This window comes from Hippopotamus amphibius, chromosome 8 (assembly GCF_030028045.1).
Source record: "Hippopotamus amphibius kiboko isolate mHipAmp2 chromosome 8, mHipAmp2.hap2, whole genome shotgun sequence".
Taxonomy (NCBI): Eukaryota; Metazoa; Chordata; class Mammalia; order Artiodactyla; family Hippopotamidae; genus Hippopotamus; species Hippopotamus amphibius.
In genome coordinates, this window is record NC_080193.1 from 122,651,146 (window position 1) to 122,668,361 (window position 17,216).

General features: G+C 34.3%; 1 protein-coding gene across 3 annotated transcripts in view; it reads left to right on the forward strand.

Moving 5' to 3' along the window:
• Positions 1 to 17,216, forward strand: part of ZNF385B (zinc finger protein 385B) — a 305,087-nt gene that overhangs the window by 228,835 nt on the left and 59,036 nt on the right. For all 3 annotated transcript variants that reach the window (XM_057747106.1, XM_057747107.1, XM_057747108.1), the window contains one exon: positions 15,596 to 15,706. In XM_057747106.1, the coding sequence (XP_057603089.1) occupies positions 15,596 to 15,706 (111 nt within the window). The remainder of the gene's footprint in view (positions 1 to 15,595; positions 15,707 to 17,216) is intronic.

Here is a 17,216-nt window from a genome sequence, read left to right on the forward strand (position 1 = left end):
TAAATGTGTGTATTTCTCACAGGTTATTCATGTGAGGCAAATTTTTTAAAGTACTCAATAAATCCTCGTGGCTTCTAACGTCAGGCTTTGCAGTATATTCTATTTAGAAGATGGATTTGTCTTGTCAGTCTCATACTTGTTTTCTTTTATTATGAACGGTTTTCCAGAGCCAAGTGACGATCTGAGAGGTGTAGTAGGAAATATATGTGATCTCTTTCACAGGCTTATGATTTACAAATAATTAGAAATGTACAGAAAGTCTCCAACAATTAGTCTGGGTCTAATTTCTTTATTTTCCTTAGGTAGACATTCCATATGTCAAATGGTTCATTGTCCTGATAATCAAACCCACAAAATTTCCATTTCCCAAAATGAGCTGAAGCTATTACATGCTAAAATGATTACCAATAGCCACTATCACGTGGTATATACTTAAGTTTCAACTTTCGAAGTACTTACCTTCTAAAGGGGGTGGTGGCATTCATTCAGTCAGTCACTCATTCATCAGTTATATACCACTTCCTCCCAGAAGCCACTTGGAGTGTTCCCTCTGATCTGAGAAATAAGGCTGTCTGATTTGTTCCAAAGTAAGCCTCTAACAATCCTAGATGGCCTGCCCTATGCTTCATGCCACCCTGGGAGCAGGAGGGGAGAAGAGGGAAGAGCGATCTACTTCATTGCTGGGGGAAAGAGCACTTGACAAGAGTCAGAAGACCACAGCTGGACTCGTTTCCTTTGGTCTTGAGAAAATCACTTAGCTCCACTTTTCCTCATTTTAAAACTAGGGTGATAATACCTTCCCAGTCTATATCACTATATCATGAAAATTTGAATTTATTATGTTTATGGAGAATTGAGGATATGACTGAATACTTAGAAAAATTTTGGAACTTAGTGAGTGTGAAAAAATCATAACAATATAACATATCACCATGCTATTTTTAATAATTTAAAATACCCATGAATTTCAAATGAGATAATGTTTATGAAACAACTCCTAAATAGAAAAGGTCTTTTCTTATAAAGAATGTTAATATTTTTATTAATGTTTCTAACCTCTCTGATCTCATCTTCCTAACCAAGTACCTTAAATAAACCTTAAATTACCTGAAATAAAATGTTGTGCTTTAGAGCAATCCTAGTTAAGGTAGGTGCTAAGGATATGGCTAAGACCTCGTTCTTGAGTTTAAGTCACAGTCAGTTTAAAGAAGTCATGTCTGTGGATGGACCTAGAGACTGTCATACAGAGTGAAGTAAGTCAGAAAGAGAAAAACAAATATTGTATATTAACGCATGTATGCAGAATCTAGAAAAATGGTACAGATCAACCAATTTGCAAAGCAGAAATAGAGACACAGATGTAGAGAACAAACATATGGACACCACATTAGGGAAAGCAGGGCAGGGTGGGGGTTAGGGTGGGATGAATTGGGCGATTGGGATTGCCATATGTACATTACTAATAAAAAAAATCACATTGTACACTGTAAATATATGCAGTTTATTGTATGTCAATTATATCTCAATAAAAGTTCTTCAAAAAAAAGACATGAGGATGTAGGTAGCAGAACTTAAAAAAAAATAAAATAAAATAAAGAAGTCATGTCTGGTACTAAGCAAGTGCTCAAATTATGTTAGCTTGAATGAAATAATAGCGCATACCTAAGGATTAGAATCATCTGACTGCCTGAAAACAGTGAAGAAGGGTAATGAATTTTGAGCAGGTTTGGGGAGAGGGTATACTGAGTAGAGGCTGGGAATAACCACAGCTGGTTTGGTTGGATTCCTTTTTTCTCCATTTACTTTAAATAATATTTAGACTTTAAAGGCTGCATATAAAAGTGTTTTAACATGAAAGCTGTGTACCTATGACACATTGTCATTGACACCTAAGGCACAAAGATGTGTTCTGTTATATTTTAAAAATACTGTTGACTTCCAAACGTAGAACCTTTATTCTCATGTTATTCATTAATCAAACTGACATTAGTTTAAATGGCAATTTTAAAAAAAATTTTAAACTCAAAGTAGTCAACATATTCATTTCTCCTTCATGTATTGATAAGGGAAATCTATTCTAAAAATTCTTTGGGCTTTTGACTGTTACAGATATCTCTTCACTCTACATCCTTCTTTTTTTCTGAATTCACATTGCCAATCATATGAGAAAAACTCACTTAACCTGTGCAGTGACACCTAACTGTAAATTCAGTGTGACATCTAACTGTAAACCCGATGCCTCCTCCAAAAAGATTAGCAGTTTTATATTCTATCCCTAAATATTATATAGACCTTAAGGATATGTACATATGTATGAAAACTATTTTTTTTAGAATACAAACATAAGCCTAAATAAAACTTTAAAAATCTATAAGCCAAGATACTCATAGCTCCATAGCTATTAGGAACAGCAGAGAAATGTATCAGTCTTTAGACTTCTGTTGGGGAGGGAGGTTTAAACTAGATACATTTTAAATTTGTTCCTTCATAAAAGAACTTTCTAGAAAGAGCCTGTGGCACATAGCTCATCACTCCTTGTGCAATCAGACCCTCCATTGTCTTCTGAGAGAGAGCTGCCTCCTCACAGGCCCGGCCCCCTTAATGGGTGAGTAGCTTCTGAAGAAGCATTGTGATACCCAGATGTGGAGTTCTTCGAAGCTACACTTCTGGGGAACCATCATTTTTGTTACAGAGCAAGAGTAATATCAGAACTTCCTGGGAATTGGTCATCACAGGAAATTATCAGCAATTCATAGATTTTCCTCTTTGCATTTGCTTCAGCCTCGAGGGTAATCACAAAAGATTATAGTCTCCATTTCAGCTCTCATATCACTGAAGTATTCTTCTCTGCCGAGAACATGATTATTGATTTCCAGAGGCCAGCTTTTAACCCCAGCTTCAGGAGGCCACTCGGACTGCCGTGGTTTAATAACTGCCAACAATTGTTATTGTGATAGTGTTCTGTTGTAAGGTAGGAATTTGGTGATTCCTGACTAATTAAATCTTTTAAATAAAGTGACGTATCAACTTATTGCTGTTAGATATAGGTATTTGTCCCATTTTATAGTTAAGTGTTAGAAGCTGGGGGAGACAGAAGGGTGAATGAAAATTTTCAAATGAGTGTTGTGAAGACTTTGAAACCAGCATCCTGAGACTGAATTTCAGAATGGAAAACAGAATAATTCAGAAGCGTTTTGGAAAGTCTTCATAGAGAGTGGGTAGATTATAAATACAAATGACTTTTGCTTCATGACATTAAGACTTCAGGAACGTTACCTGGGGATTTTGTGTTTCACGACTACTTGCTGTGTGATTCATGTAGGTTTCCTCCGTTGTTTGATTAGGAAATCTTGGTGCCATGTCCATGGCCAAAATATAAGCCAACTGGACACATTTTTAACTTGATGATTTCATTTGCTGTATTCACTTTTCCCTTATACATATATTGCTTTACTGAGAACATACAAGGACAGCAAGGGCTTTGTGTATATTTGAAATAAGTTTGGTAAATAAAATAGTTTTACCCAGAAGTGACTAGATTTCCTTACAAATTCAAAAGTAAGGAAAGCAGCTCAGTTTAAACTACTTTTGGTTTGAACTATAGCCTCCTTGCAATCACGTAAAAATAATTATAAATCAAGTGAATAAATGTTAAATGTCAAGCCTGTACTATTAACAGAGCCTTATTCAATAAAGCAATTATCACCTCGGAGAGCAGAGGAAGGCACTTTATTAAAGCTCTTTGTTTTACAAGTGTGGTATGTTTTGTATAATATAAAAGCAGAGTTGAACCAAAAATGTTTTTTTATTTTTTGCTGAGAAGAGTTACTATGTATACACATATACATCCATACAAAAAGGCAATAGCAAGGTGAATATATAATATAAAATGTTTTTGATATCACCTGTCTACAAAATCACTCAGGGACCACTTTCCTAATTAAAGTCCTAATAAGTTAAGTGTCAGAGGTAAGCCTGCAAGAAGAAGGAGGACCAGTAGAATCAACATTGTGATAGCAGTGACATCCTTGAATGGGGATGGGGGAGGGGCACAGATAAAATGCAGGTTGCCCAGTTAAAGTTGAATTTCAGACAAACAACAAGTGATTTTTATTATAAGAATATCCTATGTAATACTTGACACATATTTATATTTTGAAAAAAAATTTTTATTTACAAATCTGGCAACCATAACAGGACAGTTGGGTTCTGGTCTTAGCTGAAGAGGCTCGGGCAAGTTACTAAAATTTTCCAAATCTTTTCTCATTTTCAAGTGAGGAAATTGGACTAAAATCAGGCTGGTGAGACTGGGACCTGACCTACATCCTTTAACCAGACCCTGTTTTCAGTGTTTTACTGTATTGAATTTCCAGTTAGGATTCTGTTTAGGGGTAGAGTCGGGGGAAGGTTCTGCAACTAAAAACAAATAAAAAAACAGTTTGAAAATGTAGATGCTCTCTGACATTTTACCGCTGTGCTTGTGAGAGTACGGCATGGAAGAGTCCATGATGCTTGGATTGGAGCATTCCAGATCTGTTGCCTTGAGTTGAGCCTTTCAGTCCTCACCCGTCAGTTTTCTTCTGAGTGCAAGAGTGAGGAATGTGTTGTCCTCTATTTGGGGGGAAAGACACTTGATTTCTACTTTGCTTTACAGAATGAAGAATACATCCAAACAGGTCCAGATTTCCAGTTTTGCAATTCTTCCTGCCTGGTGGGGTTTTCTTTTCATCTTAAGCCTTTTTAATTTGTGTCACAGACCTGTTTTGCCTCAGCATCAGGATATAGCTGATTAGTTACTGAACAGCCTTTCAAACTTAGCTTTGACAGAATGGTTTTGAAAGGATGTCAGTTAATGCATTTGGCTTTTCAGGAGGTGTATTGATTTTTAAATCATGAAAGCTCATTACTTCCCTAGTCTCTTAGAAAGCCCTTGTAACATTTTTTTAGCCCATTTACCAGAAAATAGGCAAATGTATCACTACTTACTTAGATTTAGAGACTTAACACTAATAATTTTTAAAAGCTACATTCATAAACATCAGCAAGTAGTCTTCTGTTATTTGTATGCCTTTTTTTTTCCTCCTAAAGAATAAAAAGTAATATTTTTTTTAAGAGATACTTCTCAGACTTATTTTTGGCTCTGAATTTTATGTTATGGAAATTTAATCCTGGAACCAAGTTGGGGAGTTGTTTTCAAGCCACTATTTTAAAAAGAAAAACAGGAAAGGCAAGCTGTAGGTGACTGTCTTCTATCTTGGATACAAGCCTGTCCTTCCAAACCTCAGGATGTGTGTCTTCTTTCAATGTCCTGTAGAAGAATCAGTTCTCATAAGCTATCCTCAAATGAATCTCTATCTTGTTTAGTATTTTGCACATCTATTGAAAACCTGTATTCCTGAAATGGTTTATTTCTTGTTTTATTTCACGCTGAGGAGACAACATACTAAATAAAACATAGGTAACACCTGACTCATTTATTTTAGATTCTCTTGGTGAATCCAGTTCCTGTTCCCATCCCTCTGAATAGTGTTTTTCTTTGGATGAGATAGCTCATTGTCAACTATGTACACCTTGGGCTCTTTGTTTTTTTGAAATATGAATATACCTCATTGAAAAATATAAAGTATAAATGCTTTGAAGGTAGTAACTGTTCCACAGGAGACAAATATTAGTAGTATTTGTCATTTTGTTTCTTCTTCGGTGCTATTAAAGTTCAGAATAGAGCTAAATTCTTATTAATTCTCTTCCATGTAGTTTTTCACTTTTCTTAAAAATTTTATAAGATACTTTTCTCATATTTTCTCAAAAGTGCATCTAATAATTTCATAGAAACTTTTTGTTACCTTATTACCTTTCAAATCTATATGCATGCATTGGCCAAAAATTATTTTAGTTATAGGAACATAGGATAATAAAGATAAAATGAAAACCCTTTCAAGAACTTTCTTTGGGTCCTGATGGAAAAACACATCTCTTTCCTCATGGTTTCCAGTCATATCTAAGCATTTGCTTGTTCAAGAATGAAAAAGAAAAGCCCTGGATTTCCTTAGGAAACATAATTTAGCTCATTACCTTAATGCCTTTTCCCCACATTGAAATGAACAGCTGAATTGGAATTGAGCATAGTCTGGGCTCCCTTCATACATCGTATTAACCAATTAGTCCTTCCAAAATGCATTTTTAACCTGACTATGGGTACATATGCTATTGAATTTCACTTCTTAAGTTTACTCATCTAATGTTGAATTGTAACATCAACATCCAAAACTGTGCTAGGTATTTGTGTGTCCATGCAATAAGGTATGGGCAGACCTTCAGTTAAGTCACACACCCATTGCAGACGTAAGTTGAAAGTCTTATTTGTTAAACTGAACTTTTTGAAATGCTCTTTGATGTGGCTTCTTAAATTACCCAGCGGTGTAACTACAGCTTTGCTGCATCACTCTTGATCCCTGGCAGCATGGAAAATCACCAGGCATCTGGAGCCAGCCAGGAAAACGGAACATTTTACATTTGCACTGACCGTATGATTACATACAAGGATCTACTGTCAGAGTTAGACATTCAGCTTCAGTAGGGTGCGCGGGTCTAATCTTAGGGCATCTCCCATTAACAAAATGACTACTGTCTGAAAAAGGACTTAGAATTTATTCATTCTACTTAGAACAATTTAAAAATTATCCATCAAAGTGTTAAGCTGGTTGTCCACTAAAGAGAGGGAGATGGTGAAACTACCCATTCCTTTCCTTTTAGCTTTTTTGCTTGTACCATTTGGTAACTCTTTAAAGTTCTAAAAGTGTTAAAAATGAAAAACATTATTTTCTTGTAATATCTTCACAACAAGCTGTTAGAGCTTAGCCAAAATATGTACTTATTTTAAAAAACAGAGAAGTAACTCATGGTCATTTTGTTATTCACTGAAAACTACCAGGCCAACCACATTGTACCAGAAACCCACTAGGAAGGTCTCCAGGTGAGATGCATCTAGCACCTAGCACTCATGCTTAGAGAACTTCCAAAACAGATTACTTTAGTTTCTCTTTCTCTTTGAGAATATGATGAGAGTGGTGGCTGTGAGATCCAATGGTTGTCTTGGGACTTGGTAGTTGAAGAAAATCCTCTGCGGAAATCTCACAGAGGGCTTTAAAAGCCGAAGAGCATAGCTTTTACAGTTTTTACCAGAGATATGATTCTGAATTCTGTATCAATTCCCTAAATCATGGGATAATGTTCTTATCTTTACATACTTAGTATGGTTTTACATGTGAAAGTATTAGAATCACATGTGAATCAAGAAAATGAAAATGTTTTTAGGATTTATCCATGGTAAAATTGTCTTTCTTTCCCATTCTCCTGTTTTATTTTTTTCGTAGTACTTAAAACACTCTGAAATTACCTTATTTATAACTTTAGATATACGGGTTTCCCCCACTATCCCACAGTAGAGAATTCCTATGAAATCTTTCCTAAGTAGAAATGTTGTAAAGTGAAGATGCAGTTACTTGAGGACACATATTGCTAACGGATGCACAGAATAAATCCAGATAAAGAATAGATGCTCACAGACCCAGTTCAAAGCTGTGGCGACTCAATCCTGAGATGCTGAGTGTAGTTCCTGGGGAAGGAGCTTGGTGGTGCCACTGTCGCTGCTTGAGATGCGCACTGCCTTCATAAAGGTTGGACAAAAGAAATGCTAAACTCTATTTTCATTTTTCAACTTTTTCATAAAAGCAAAAATCCTCTTGGAATTTCTTTCAGTTAGTGAAAACAGGTACTAATGTGGGTCTTTCATAAAACCGAGTGGCTTAAAGCAAGGGATACCTGTATAGGTCTCCCCAACTAGAATGCTGTATTTTTGAAGGCTTGTTCTGTACTGTATGTCCAGCTCCTAAAACAGTACCTGATATCCATTTAGTAAACTATTGTTAAATGAGCCAATTTTCAAGAAAATAGTGTTTGTGCAAATTGAAAATTATACATTTATAAAAGTGTAATGTGTTGGAAAGGGGCAACAATTCCCAAGGACAGAACTGTCCAAGTTGATATGAAATACTTAATCTCTAAAAAGGTTGCATTTTTTATTATCAGAGTACTCTAGAAAGATGGCATTATTTTATAGCAGAAACTCACCTCTAACATTCTGTATATGTTTCTTTTTTATTCTTCTAGAAATGAAACCAAGGTGGAATTTCTCCAAAAAAACTACAGCTTTTTTGTAGTTTCCTTTCAAAATAGATCCCAGAATGTTTTTTCCTTACTCTAGTCATTCTTTTTGTCAATGGAATATAACTCTCATTTGATGAATCCCAGAGCTTTTCAAAGAGGGCCTGACAATACAGAATTTGAGTAAAAGATATCAAACTTCCTAAATTCATTTTAAGGGGAAAAAAAGGCAAGGAAAGAAAAGAAAAAAAATGAAATTCTAATCTGTGCTCTCCTCTGTTTGGTTGCTTCAAATCTCTGGGCAGACTCCACTTATATTTTCTACAGGGATTGTTGACTACTGCTGGGGAGGCTCTGGAAAGGGATCCCGGGATCCCACTTAATTTCTTCAGCAATCAGATCCTGCTAATTGTCAACTGGCCTCAAAATGTGTAAACATCTACAACATTTTGATAAAATAGTAGTAGTATATGCAGTTTATTGTATGTCAATTGTATGTCAATAAAAGTTCTTAAAGAAAAAAAATTTAAAAAGTAAAAAGAATGACACTGCTAAAAGAAAATTAGTAGTAGTAATAATAATAATAACAATAATAATAGCTTTATTGGGTCTGAGACTTAGATCAATGTGACCTGTTATCTTCTTAAGTATGTGTTATTTTAGCCTTTATACCAATTCTGGTTAACTTTCTGGTGGAGTAATTGTAACCCTGTGGTACAGGAGCAGAGCTGATTTTGTTTGCAAGTCACAGCCAATGTGTGGTTTTAGCAAAGAGCTAAATATGGCACTTGGTTGAATCAACAGTCTGTGGACAGCATGGCGTGTCATTTGTATTCCTTTCAGGGACAGTGATGGCATTCAGGTGGACTCCTGTCAGGATGCTCTGGGTAGGAGAAGGCAAGTGGCAGGATGGCAAGTCTCAACTTTTACATATTCCGGATACAAAAATGCAGGTCTCACAGTAGCGTGCAATTCCGGTGTAACATTCCATGTGGTTTATTTTTATTGAGACTACTGATTTGAAATCCAAAACAGTACAGAGTTGTGTGGTTGAACTAATGTTGTCACAGATATGCAATTATTTGTATTTCCTGATCTTTGAGAAAAGGAATTTGTCCTGCAACAGTTGTGTCTGCTTTGTTTCTATTTAAGTTTTCAAGGGTTTTAAACAAGTAAAACAGTAATAATAAAGGCATGTATTCAGGGTATTTCAATATAAGAGGCAAAACCTTTTTTGAAGTAACTTCACAGAAATATTGCTCTAAAGCTGATGTAAGCTATCACTTTTAGAACTGTCACTTCATGAGTATTTGAAGTTCTAATAAGACCCTATTGTCTCATTCTTTTCCATAAATCCAATAATGAAAAAGGAAGGGATGAAAAATAGTCATTCTTTTTGTACTACTGTAATTTAACAATATTGCAGTTTAAAAACTGATGCTTTGTCAAACTTCTAGAGAGCCCTAAGTCACAAGGATTTAGTAGCTGAGGTCTGCTTTGCAGTAAATCAAGGTCAGGTGCAAATGATGACCGTCACTTGCTATGTGTAATCTCTAAGTATTCCTGGAACTTTCTTCTTTTTGCTGTGTGCAAGCCCAACAGTTACAACTGTGAAAGAGGACAGGGCAGCCTCAATTTTTATTTATGGCTTTTCTGAAGTAGCCCAAGAAGAAATGGGCTTATCCTAAGAAGGGCATAAATCGGTCAGAAAGAGAAAAACTGAGACTTACTTCTCCAGGAAACTTTTACTTAAACACTAAGTAGACCTTCTGTGCAGCTTGACTGGGCAGCTGCCCTCCAGGCCGCAGAAATTCTAGGAATACTCCTCCTTCCTTCCCAAATCTCACACCCTACAGCAGTGCCACACATGATACCTAGCATCCCTGTGTGGTAGTCCGTTAGCAGGGAAGAGTTGGGGGAGAGACTCCTGCCTAAGTTTGAAGCCTGGCTTCAGACCTACAAACTCGAGGGTGGCAAGTTATTGAACTTCTCAAAGCCTCAGATTCCTCATTTGTAAAAGGAGGATAATAATGGTATCTGCCTCATGTGATGGTGGAGACTACACAAGATAATCCCTTAATATAGTTCCTGGCATGTGGTAAGAGTGCTGTAAATCTAAGCTGCTGTTATTAAGATGTTTATTGTTGTTATTACACAGCTAGAGAAAGAAATTAAAAGGCATTAATACCCCAAGAGGATAACGCATTGGTGTCACTGTTAAAGGGAGGATCCTGGGTGCTTAAAGTGTGAGAAAATCAGAAAAGGGGGGAAAAGTCCAAAGTGGGGGTGGGGCAAGAGGGGACAAACCTTTATGTGCCTTCTCGTGCCTCCATGTTTTGTTTAATCGTCATCCTTTTTTACTTTTTAACTTTTACAATAATGTCCTTTCTTGTGTTTGACTCATCCTATCCCATCTAATGTGGGACAACATCTGAAACATATTAGCCCTCCAAAAATGTTTGTTGGATGACTGATCTGTAACTTTTTAAGGTCAAAAACCTGGTTTCTACTTCTGTTTAGTAGAAAAGCTAATATTGCCTAGTATACTGTGTAATAAATGGTTACCAAATGCTTTTTAGAATGTTGGTTAAAGCAGATATCCAAGTTTAAGATGAAATGTCCTCATCTTTAAGAATAGTATGGATACCCAGCCACATATAAGAAAGCCTTGTATAATTCTTGAGCAGTCTTTTTTGCTTTTAATTGAGTGGTGGTTGGTTTACTCCCATGCCCAGTCCTACTTGATGGGTAGTGAACTCAATGTAAGATTCTTACAAGAATACAGTTCAAACTTCATCCCCTTGAAAATTATTGAGATAGTTGAAAGGTTTGTAATTTTATTTTCTTTGCCTAAAATTCCATCTAGGAAAATTATGTAAATGTAATCTAGTACTAAGTCATTTGATCATATAGTCCCTACCTTAGACTCTCTACCCTCCCATAGTTTTCATCCTGCCTTTGGTGAAGTGCTGGATGGTGTTTCTTTTCCCTGAGGCTAGGTTTTATTTGCAACTGCATGTGCTTTTATGTGATTGTTTACTCTGTGCAGATATAAATTACTCTTTGGAATACTCAGTGAAAGTAATGATCTTTTTAAAAAACTCACAGATTTGTAGTTCCATAAACTTGGTGAATACACCAGAGATACCTGTTTGTTCTTATTTTGATATTGAAAATATAATAGATGGTATGATAAGGGCAGCTTCATTAATTCCTTTTATAGGTAATGTAATGTAATAGTTAATTTGGCCATACATAGCCTCCAGTGATCTCCTTCAATTCCTGGTAACAGCCACAACCCCATCTTTCATTTTTATTACCTACCAGTTAATTGCACTGATAGGTTTTGCTTTTCATTTCTACATGACTTTCATTAGAAAAAGTGACAAGTGTTAACTCTTGCTGCTTTTTAGTAAGAATTTCAGACTTTTTAATCAGAGCCAAGCAAAGAAAATGGAGTTTTAAAAATTTCATGTGAATGTGCTTGCTAGCCTCAAAATTCCAGATGATTACTTCTGACTTTTACTTTTTTAGAAAAGAAGAGGCTTATTTGGGACCAATAAATTCTGCCAGGTAAGGAATATTGGTAGCTAGAGCTATCTGGTAGTTTTTTTTTTTTTTTTCCTTAAAAAAAAAAAAAAAAAAACACACAAAAACAAAAAAAAACAAAAAAACTTTTTTTAGCATTGTTTACCAGTGAAACAATCTTCTCAATCCACAGACAGCTTTCTTGTGCAATGTGAACTAACATGATCTAATTTGAGTATTTAACAAGGCATTTGTTCATTTAAAAGTGAGATAAATATCTTAATAAAGTTGTTTGAAAACACTTGTGTGTTTTTAACAATCAAATGTCTGAAATCCCATTGAACCTTTAAAAATAAGAGTTTGTTGTATAATTGCAGTACCTCCAATAATTTTCCTGAGTTATATAGTTCCTGAGTTATATAGGAATATATATCTGCTATGATATAGATATACAGTTCTGACTATACTAAATTGAATCACTTGCATTTATCACATTTTAGTGTTTATGAGAATGTGAGAATGTTTGTATTCATCTTCATTGTTTTATGCATCCTAAAAATTGGTGATTGAATAAAAGACTTGCCACTGATTTGTTTATACATATCTCATGATTAGAGAAAACTGACTTTGCATTAGTGAGGAAAAAATTTAAGTTAACATAAATTAACATCATAGTTATTATTTTTATGTAATTTTAGAGTGTTATAAGAATGCTACAAGAAAAAAATTGAGAATTTTACTACTTTATACTTTCAAAAAAGAGAAAGATCTAAAAAGCCTTTTCTACGTTATTGCTAAATCTGGACCCCACTGAAATGACCCAGGTACTTGTAGTTAGTGCATCAGATAGCATATACTCAAAATATCAGCTAGGCAGTGTCTGTTGCAAGATATCAGATGAATTGGCAAAACCATTTAAAGTCTTCTTTCAACTAAGTCATGTCCTCCCAAGTGACTTTTGAGTAAGAAATATAATTATATAATTCTATGATACACAGAGGAAGATAAACACGATTTAGACAGAAAAAGAAAAGTGGACCTTTTCTGGAAATTCCTATAACGAAATAGAGAATCAAGTGGAAAATTAAAAAAAATTGTTCCAAGTGAGAAACATGGAAAATAAAATTTTCACATGGTTAGTGGTAGGCCATTCAAAGGATGTCAGGGCAGCAGGAGTGAATGACGGGTGACAAGGAATGGGATAAAAGGACTGTGTTTTAGGAGGACATAGGATTATGCGTGTAAAGTAGAGAAGTCGCTTCTAGTTAGGAGTTTCTTGAAGGAACCTCCTTAGTTTGCTTCTCGTGGAGCAGATGGCTGGGAACTCATCTGCCTTTGTATCGTGGGTGCTTAGCCACAACTCACCTTTCAGGAAAAGAGCGCTCAGCCTTGGGAAGGTATACAGTATCTTCAGGATGTTAGGGTACAAACGTAAGGAGATAAATTTGTATCAGGAGTTACTTGAAAAATGATGTAGGCAGCTAATAATTTCAAAAATGTAAAGGAAATGTTTATATCCAAGGGTTGTGCTGGAGCTCTCAACAGATCTCTTAGTTTACTAAAAATTTGGAGCTAAATTTTTGTAGATGTATTTTTTGTCTATGTTTCTGTATTGCAGTATGGGAATAACGAGAATATGGGCATTTATTTTAGATGATGCAAGCTGTAATTTTTAATGGTAACTTTCGATATACTTTTGAAATGAGTAATAGGAAAGGATATACATTAAAACTATGTTTTCATGCATACTGCTGCTGTTTTTTAAAGTCTATTTTAATTTGCTTTAAAGAAAAAATGTTAAATGAATAATAATAACAATATATACAATAGTTTATAGATATGGCAAAAATAATAAAAGTGACATGCAGAAAATATGATTAGGAATTATTTATATACTTTTATCCTATATAGTTCACATGTAACTAAATGTATTTTTTTAGAGCCTGAGAACAGAAAATATGTCACTAAAATGCTCCTATCTTTTTAACTTTGCAAAACAGTGCAGTTTTCCCATCCTGCCAACATAGTTAGGCTATTTTATTTTTAAGCCTGTCCAAACTGATTTGCCATCTCTAGTAACAATCAGAAAGTACAGGTTCATGTTTTGCAAATGGATGAGACTTTAAGTGTATGCACTTGTGAGTATAGTAAGAAAGAAAATAAGGTTTTATTTTCTGATATTTTGAGATTTTCTTTGCCATAGAGGGTTTTCTTTTTAATTCTCATTAAATAAAATTTAATATGATCAATTACAACCTTGAGCAAAACAAATCCCCAGATTTTCTAGTAATGATATTCTACATTTAGTAGCTAAACATAATACTCTTTTTTAAAAATTTTTATTAGAGTATAGTTGCTTTACAATGTTGTGTTAGTTTCTGCTGTGTAGCAAAGTGAATCAGCTATACATATACATGTATCTCCTCCTTTTTGGATTTCCTTCCCATTTAGGTCACCACAGAACACTTGAGTAGAGTTCCCTGTGCTATACAGTAGGTTCTCATTAGTTATCTGTTTTATACATAGTAGTGTATTTATGTCAATCCCAAAGTAGTTAAACATAATACTCAACAGTTTTTTCTTTTTTACTTTTTTAAGTTATCATACTTAAAATTTACGTTTTTGGGAGCAAGCATAGTTCTGTGAATTTCAACACACATATAAGTGTATGTAACCACCACTACAGTCAAGATATAAAATAGTTCTATCACTGCAGAAAACTCCCCTCTTTGACGTTTTTAATTGTCCCAAACCACGAAATTTTCTTTATAGTGGGAATACATTGTCCTGTCATCTCTCTTAAACTTGCAGCCAAAAACAAAAAAAAACAAAAAAAAGAAAAGGCTACTTTACTGTTCAATAATTCTGTAATCCACCCTTCTTTCTAATGTATTTAAGGTCTTCTGATTGCTAATTTTGCACTTTGTTGATTTATATGCCTCATCAGGGATAGTATTCATTTCTCCTCTCTTCCAAATATCATCAACTAATCCAGTCCTAAGCTATAATCTCTGGAGATTTCCTAGATGATGGTGTCAATGGATCTGTCCTTGTTCATGTTACATCTGTTTATAAGTTATGCTTTGGTCATCATTGTTTTTGAACTGCCAGTTGTCTGACGTTAATGCTGGAGATTATTATCTGGAGTACACAAGAGAATCATTGCTGTGTCTCTCTTTTTTTATAGGCTCTGAAGATAGTGTTCTTTCTTTTTCCAAATACTTTCATGGCTTTGTGGCATACTTTTTCTATGATATCACTGTATATTTCTCTGACTATGTATGATAAATGCAACCAAAGAGAGGAAAGTCACAAGTTATAAGTCAAAACTTTACTTGATCAATATGGAATTTGAGCGACATGCATTTCCAGTAGAGTGAATATCTAGAGTACATGAACAATAATAAATTATTTTAAAATAAAGATCATTTTCTGTACTGTGATATAAGCCTGTCATTTATGACTTTGCCACAAAGAAAACTAAGAAACTTAAATATATCTGTAACAGTTGTTGAGATCATTTCAGACGCTCTTAAGTATTATTACCTCACACAGGAAAAATATTGATAAGTTGATTTTAACCCCGATCTTTGTATCTTAAGTTTTCTTGTTCTATGATTCTTTTAAGGGTTTTCAAGGTTTCTTATATAGATATAAGATTTCTTGAAGTGTTGTGATTCTCCTGTGATTTGTGTGTGTGTGTGTTATGATTTCAAATCAGTTTTTTTGTTTTTGTTTTTAATTCCTGGAAATAAGTACATTAATATTGAATGAGAGTTTTTGTTATCCTTTTTTTGGAACTAAATGTTAAAACCTTAAGGCATAACACAGCTACTTTTACTTGGGCACACTATTGTCTGTCCTTTGAAGTTATAAATTGACTGTTTTATCGTTTGCTCTTCAGATGGATCCTGTGCAAAAAGCAGTCATTAACCACACATTTGGAGTGTCCATTCCCCCGAAGAAGAAACAAGTTATTTCTTGTAATGTCTGTCAGCTTCGCTTTAACTCGGATGTGAGTATCACCTTTTCATTGCTCTCTGTAGTCTGTCAAGCTCAGAGTCTGACTGTTCTGAATATGTACATTTCTTTGTATTTACATCCTCTCTAGCGGCCACTCTGAGTGATGGTCCACTTATTTCAGTGTGCTAGGTTTTCAAGGGATTTGGGATTTGCACATTAGAAACCTGAACAACAGAGTGGCTAATTTCAAAAATCAAGGATTACTCTACGTAATCAGTCTCACCTATACCATTTTACACTTAATCCTACCAGTTATATTTACTTTTCAAAAATACTTGAATAGCAGAAAATATTTTTTAAAGGTTTGAAATGCAATGAAAATATGAAAAAAATGCGGTGAATGTTGAAGAAGACCATTGTTATTACTCTTGATAACGTGTCACATTTTACATGTGTGTGCCAAATCATATTAAATACCTGAGAGAATAATTTATTATACAATTTATATTTTCCCAGAACATGGAAATACAGGGGAAGCTTTGTAAATTATTTTATCTGGTAAACATAACCCTCTTGTTAAAAAAAAAAGATCACAAGAAAAGGGTACAAATCAATATTTTATAAAAGTCGATTTTAAAATATAAAATAAAATAACATAAAATAAAAATAAATAATATTAGAATGTTTATACTACCCAGTGACCAAGTAAAGCCAATGACCAGTGCAAATCTGAATCTGGTGGGCTGCATATTATATGTGGTATTTCCCAAGTTATTCCACAGTAAAAGTCATTTTGCGAAGAGTATAGGATTCACGGGTTTTGGAAATACTAAAATAATAAATACCTTTGTTTGAATATAGCATTAAATGATATTTTGATAATTCTATATAGGAAATATAATGAAAATTATAGTCATTGGAAAAGAGAAGAGATGCTTATTATGATTTATAAAAGTATATTTAGTGCAATTTCAACCAAAAATCCAATGAATTTTTTAGCACCTGATAAAATCTTTCTCAAATTCCTTATTCAAGAATTAAAATGTTCCTAAATAAATTGAGAAATGTGTAGTACCAATTCATTCAAAGTCTCATTGTTGTTAAGATAGCATTTCTCCCCAGATTGATCTATGGACCTAGCACAACCCACATAAAAATCCTAGAAGGCTTTTTTGTAGAAAATGTCAAGCTATATCTTACGTATACATAGAAAAGAAAAGCCCTATAATAGCTAAAGTGTTTTTTAGGAAAGAACAAAGTTTGAGAATTTATACTTCTTGATTTTAATACTTACTATAAAACCTATAGTAATCAAGGCTATAATTTTAGTGAAAGAGTAGTAGACACATTGATCAGTAGAACAGAATAGACCACCACCTATATGTTCAGTTGATCTTCAGCAAACTTGCAAAGACAGTTCAATGGAGAAAGGCTAAATTTTGCAACAAATAGTGCAGTACGATATCCACATGTTAAAAAAAAAAAAGAACCTTGACTGCCTGCTACTTCACACAAAATACAAAAATTAATTCAAATAGGTCATATATAAATATATACATATA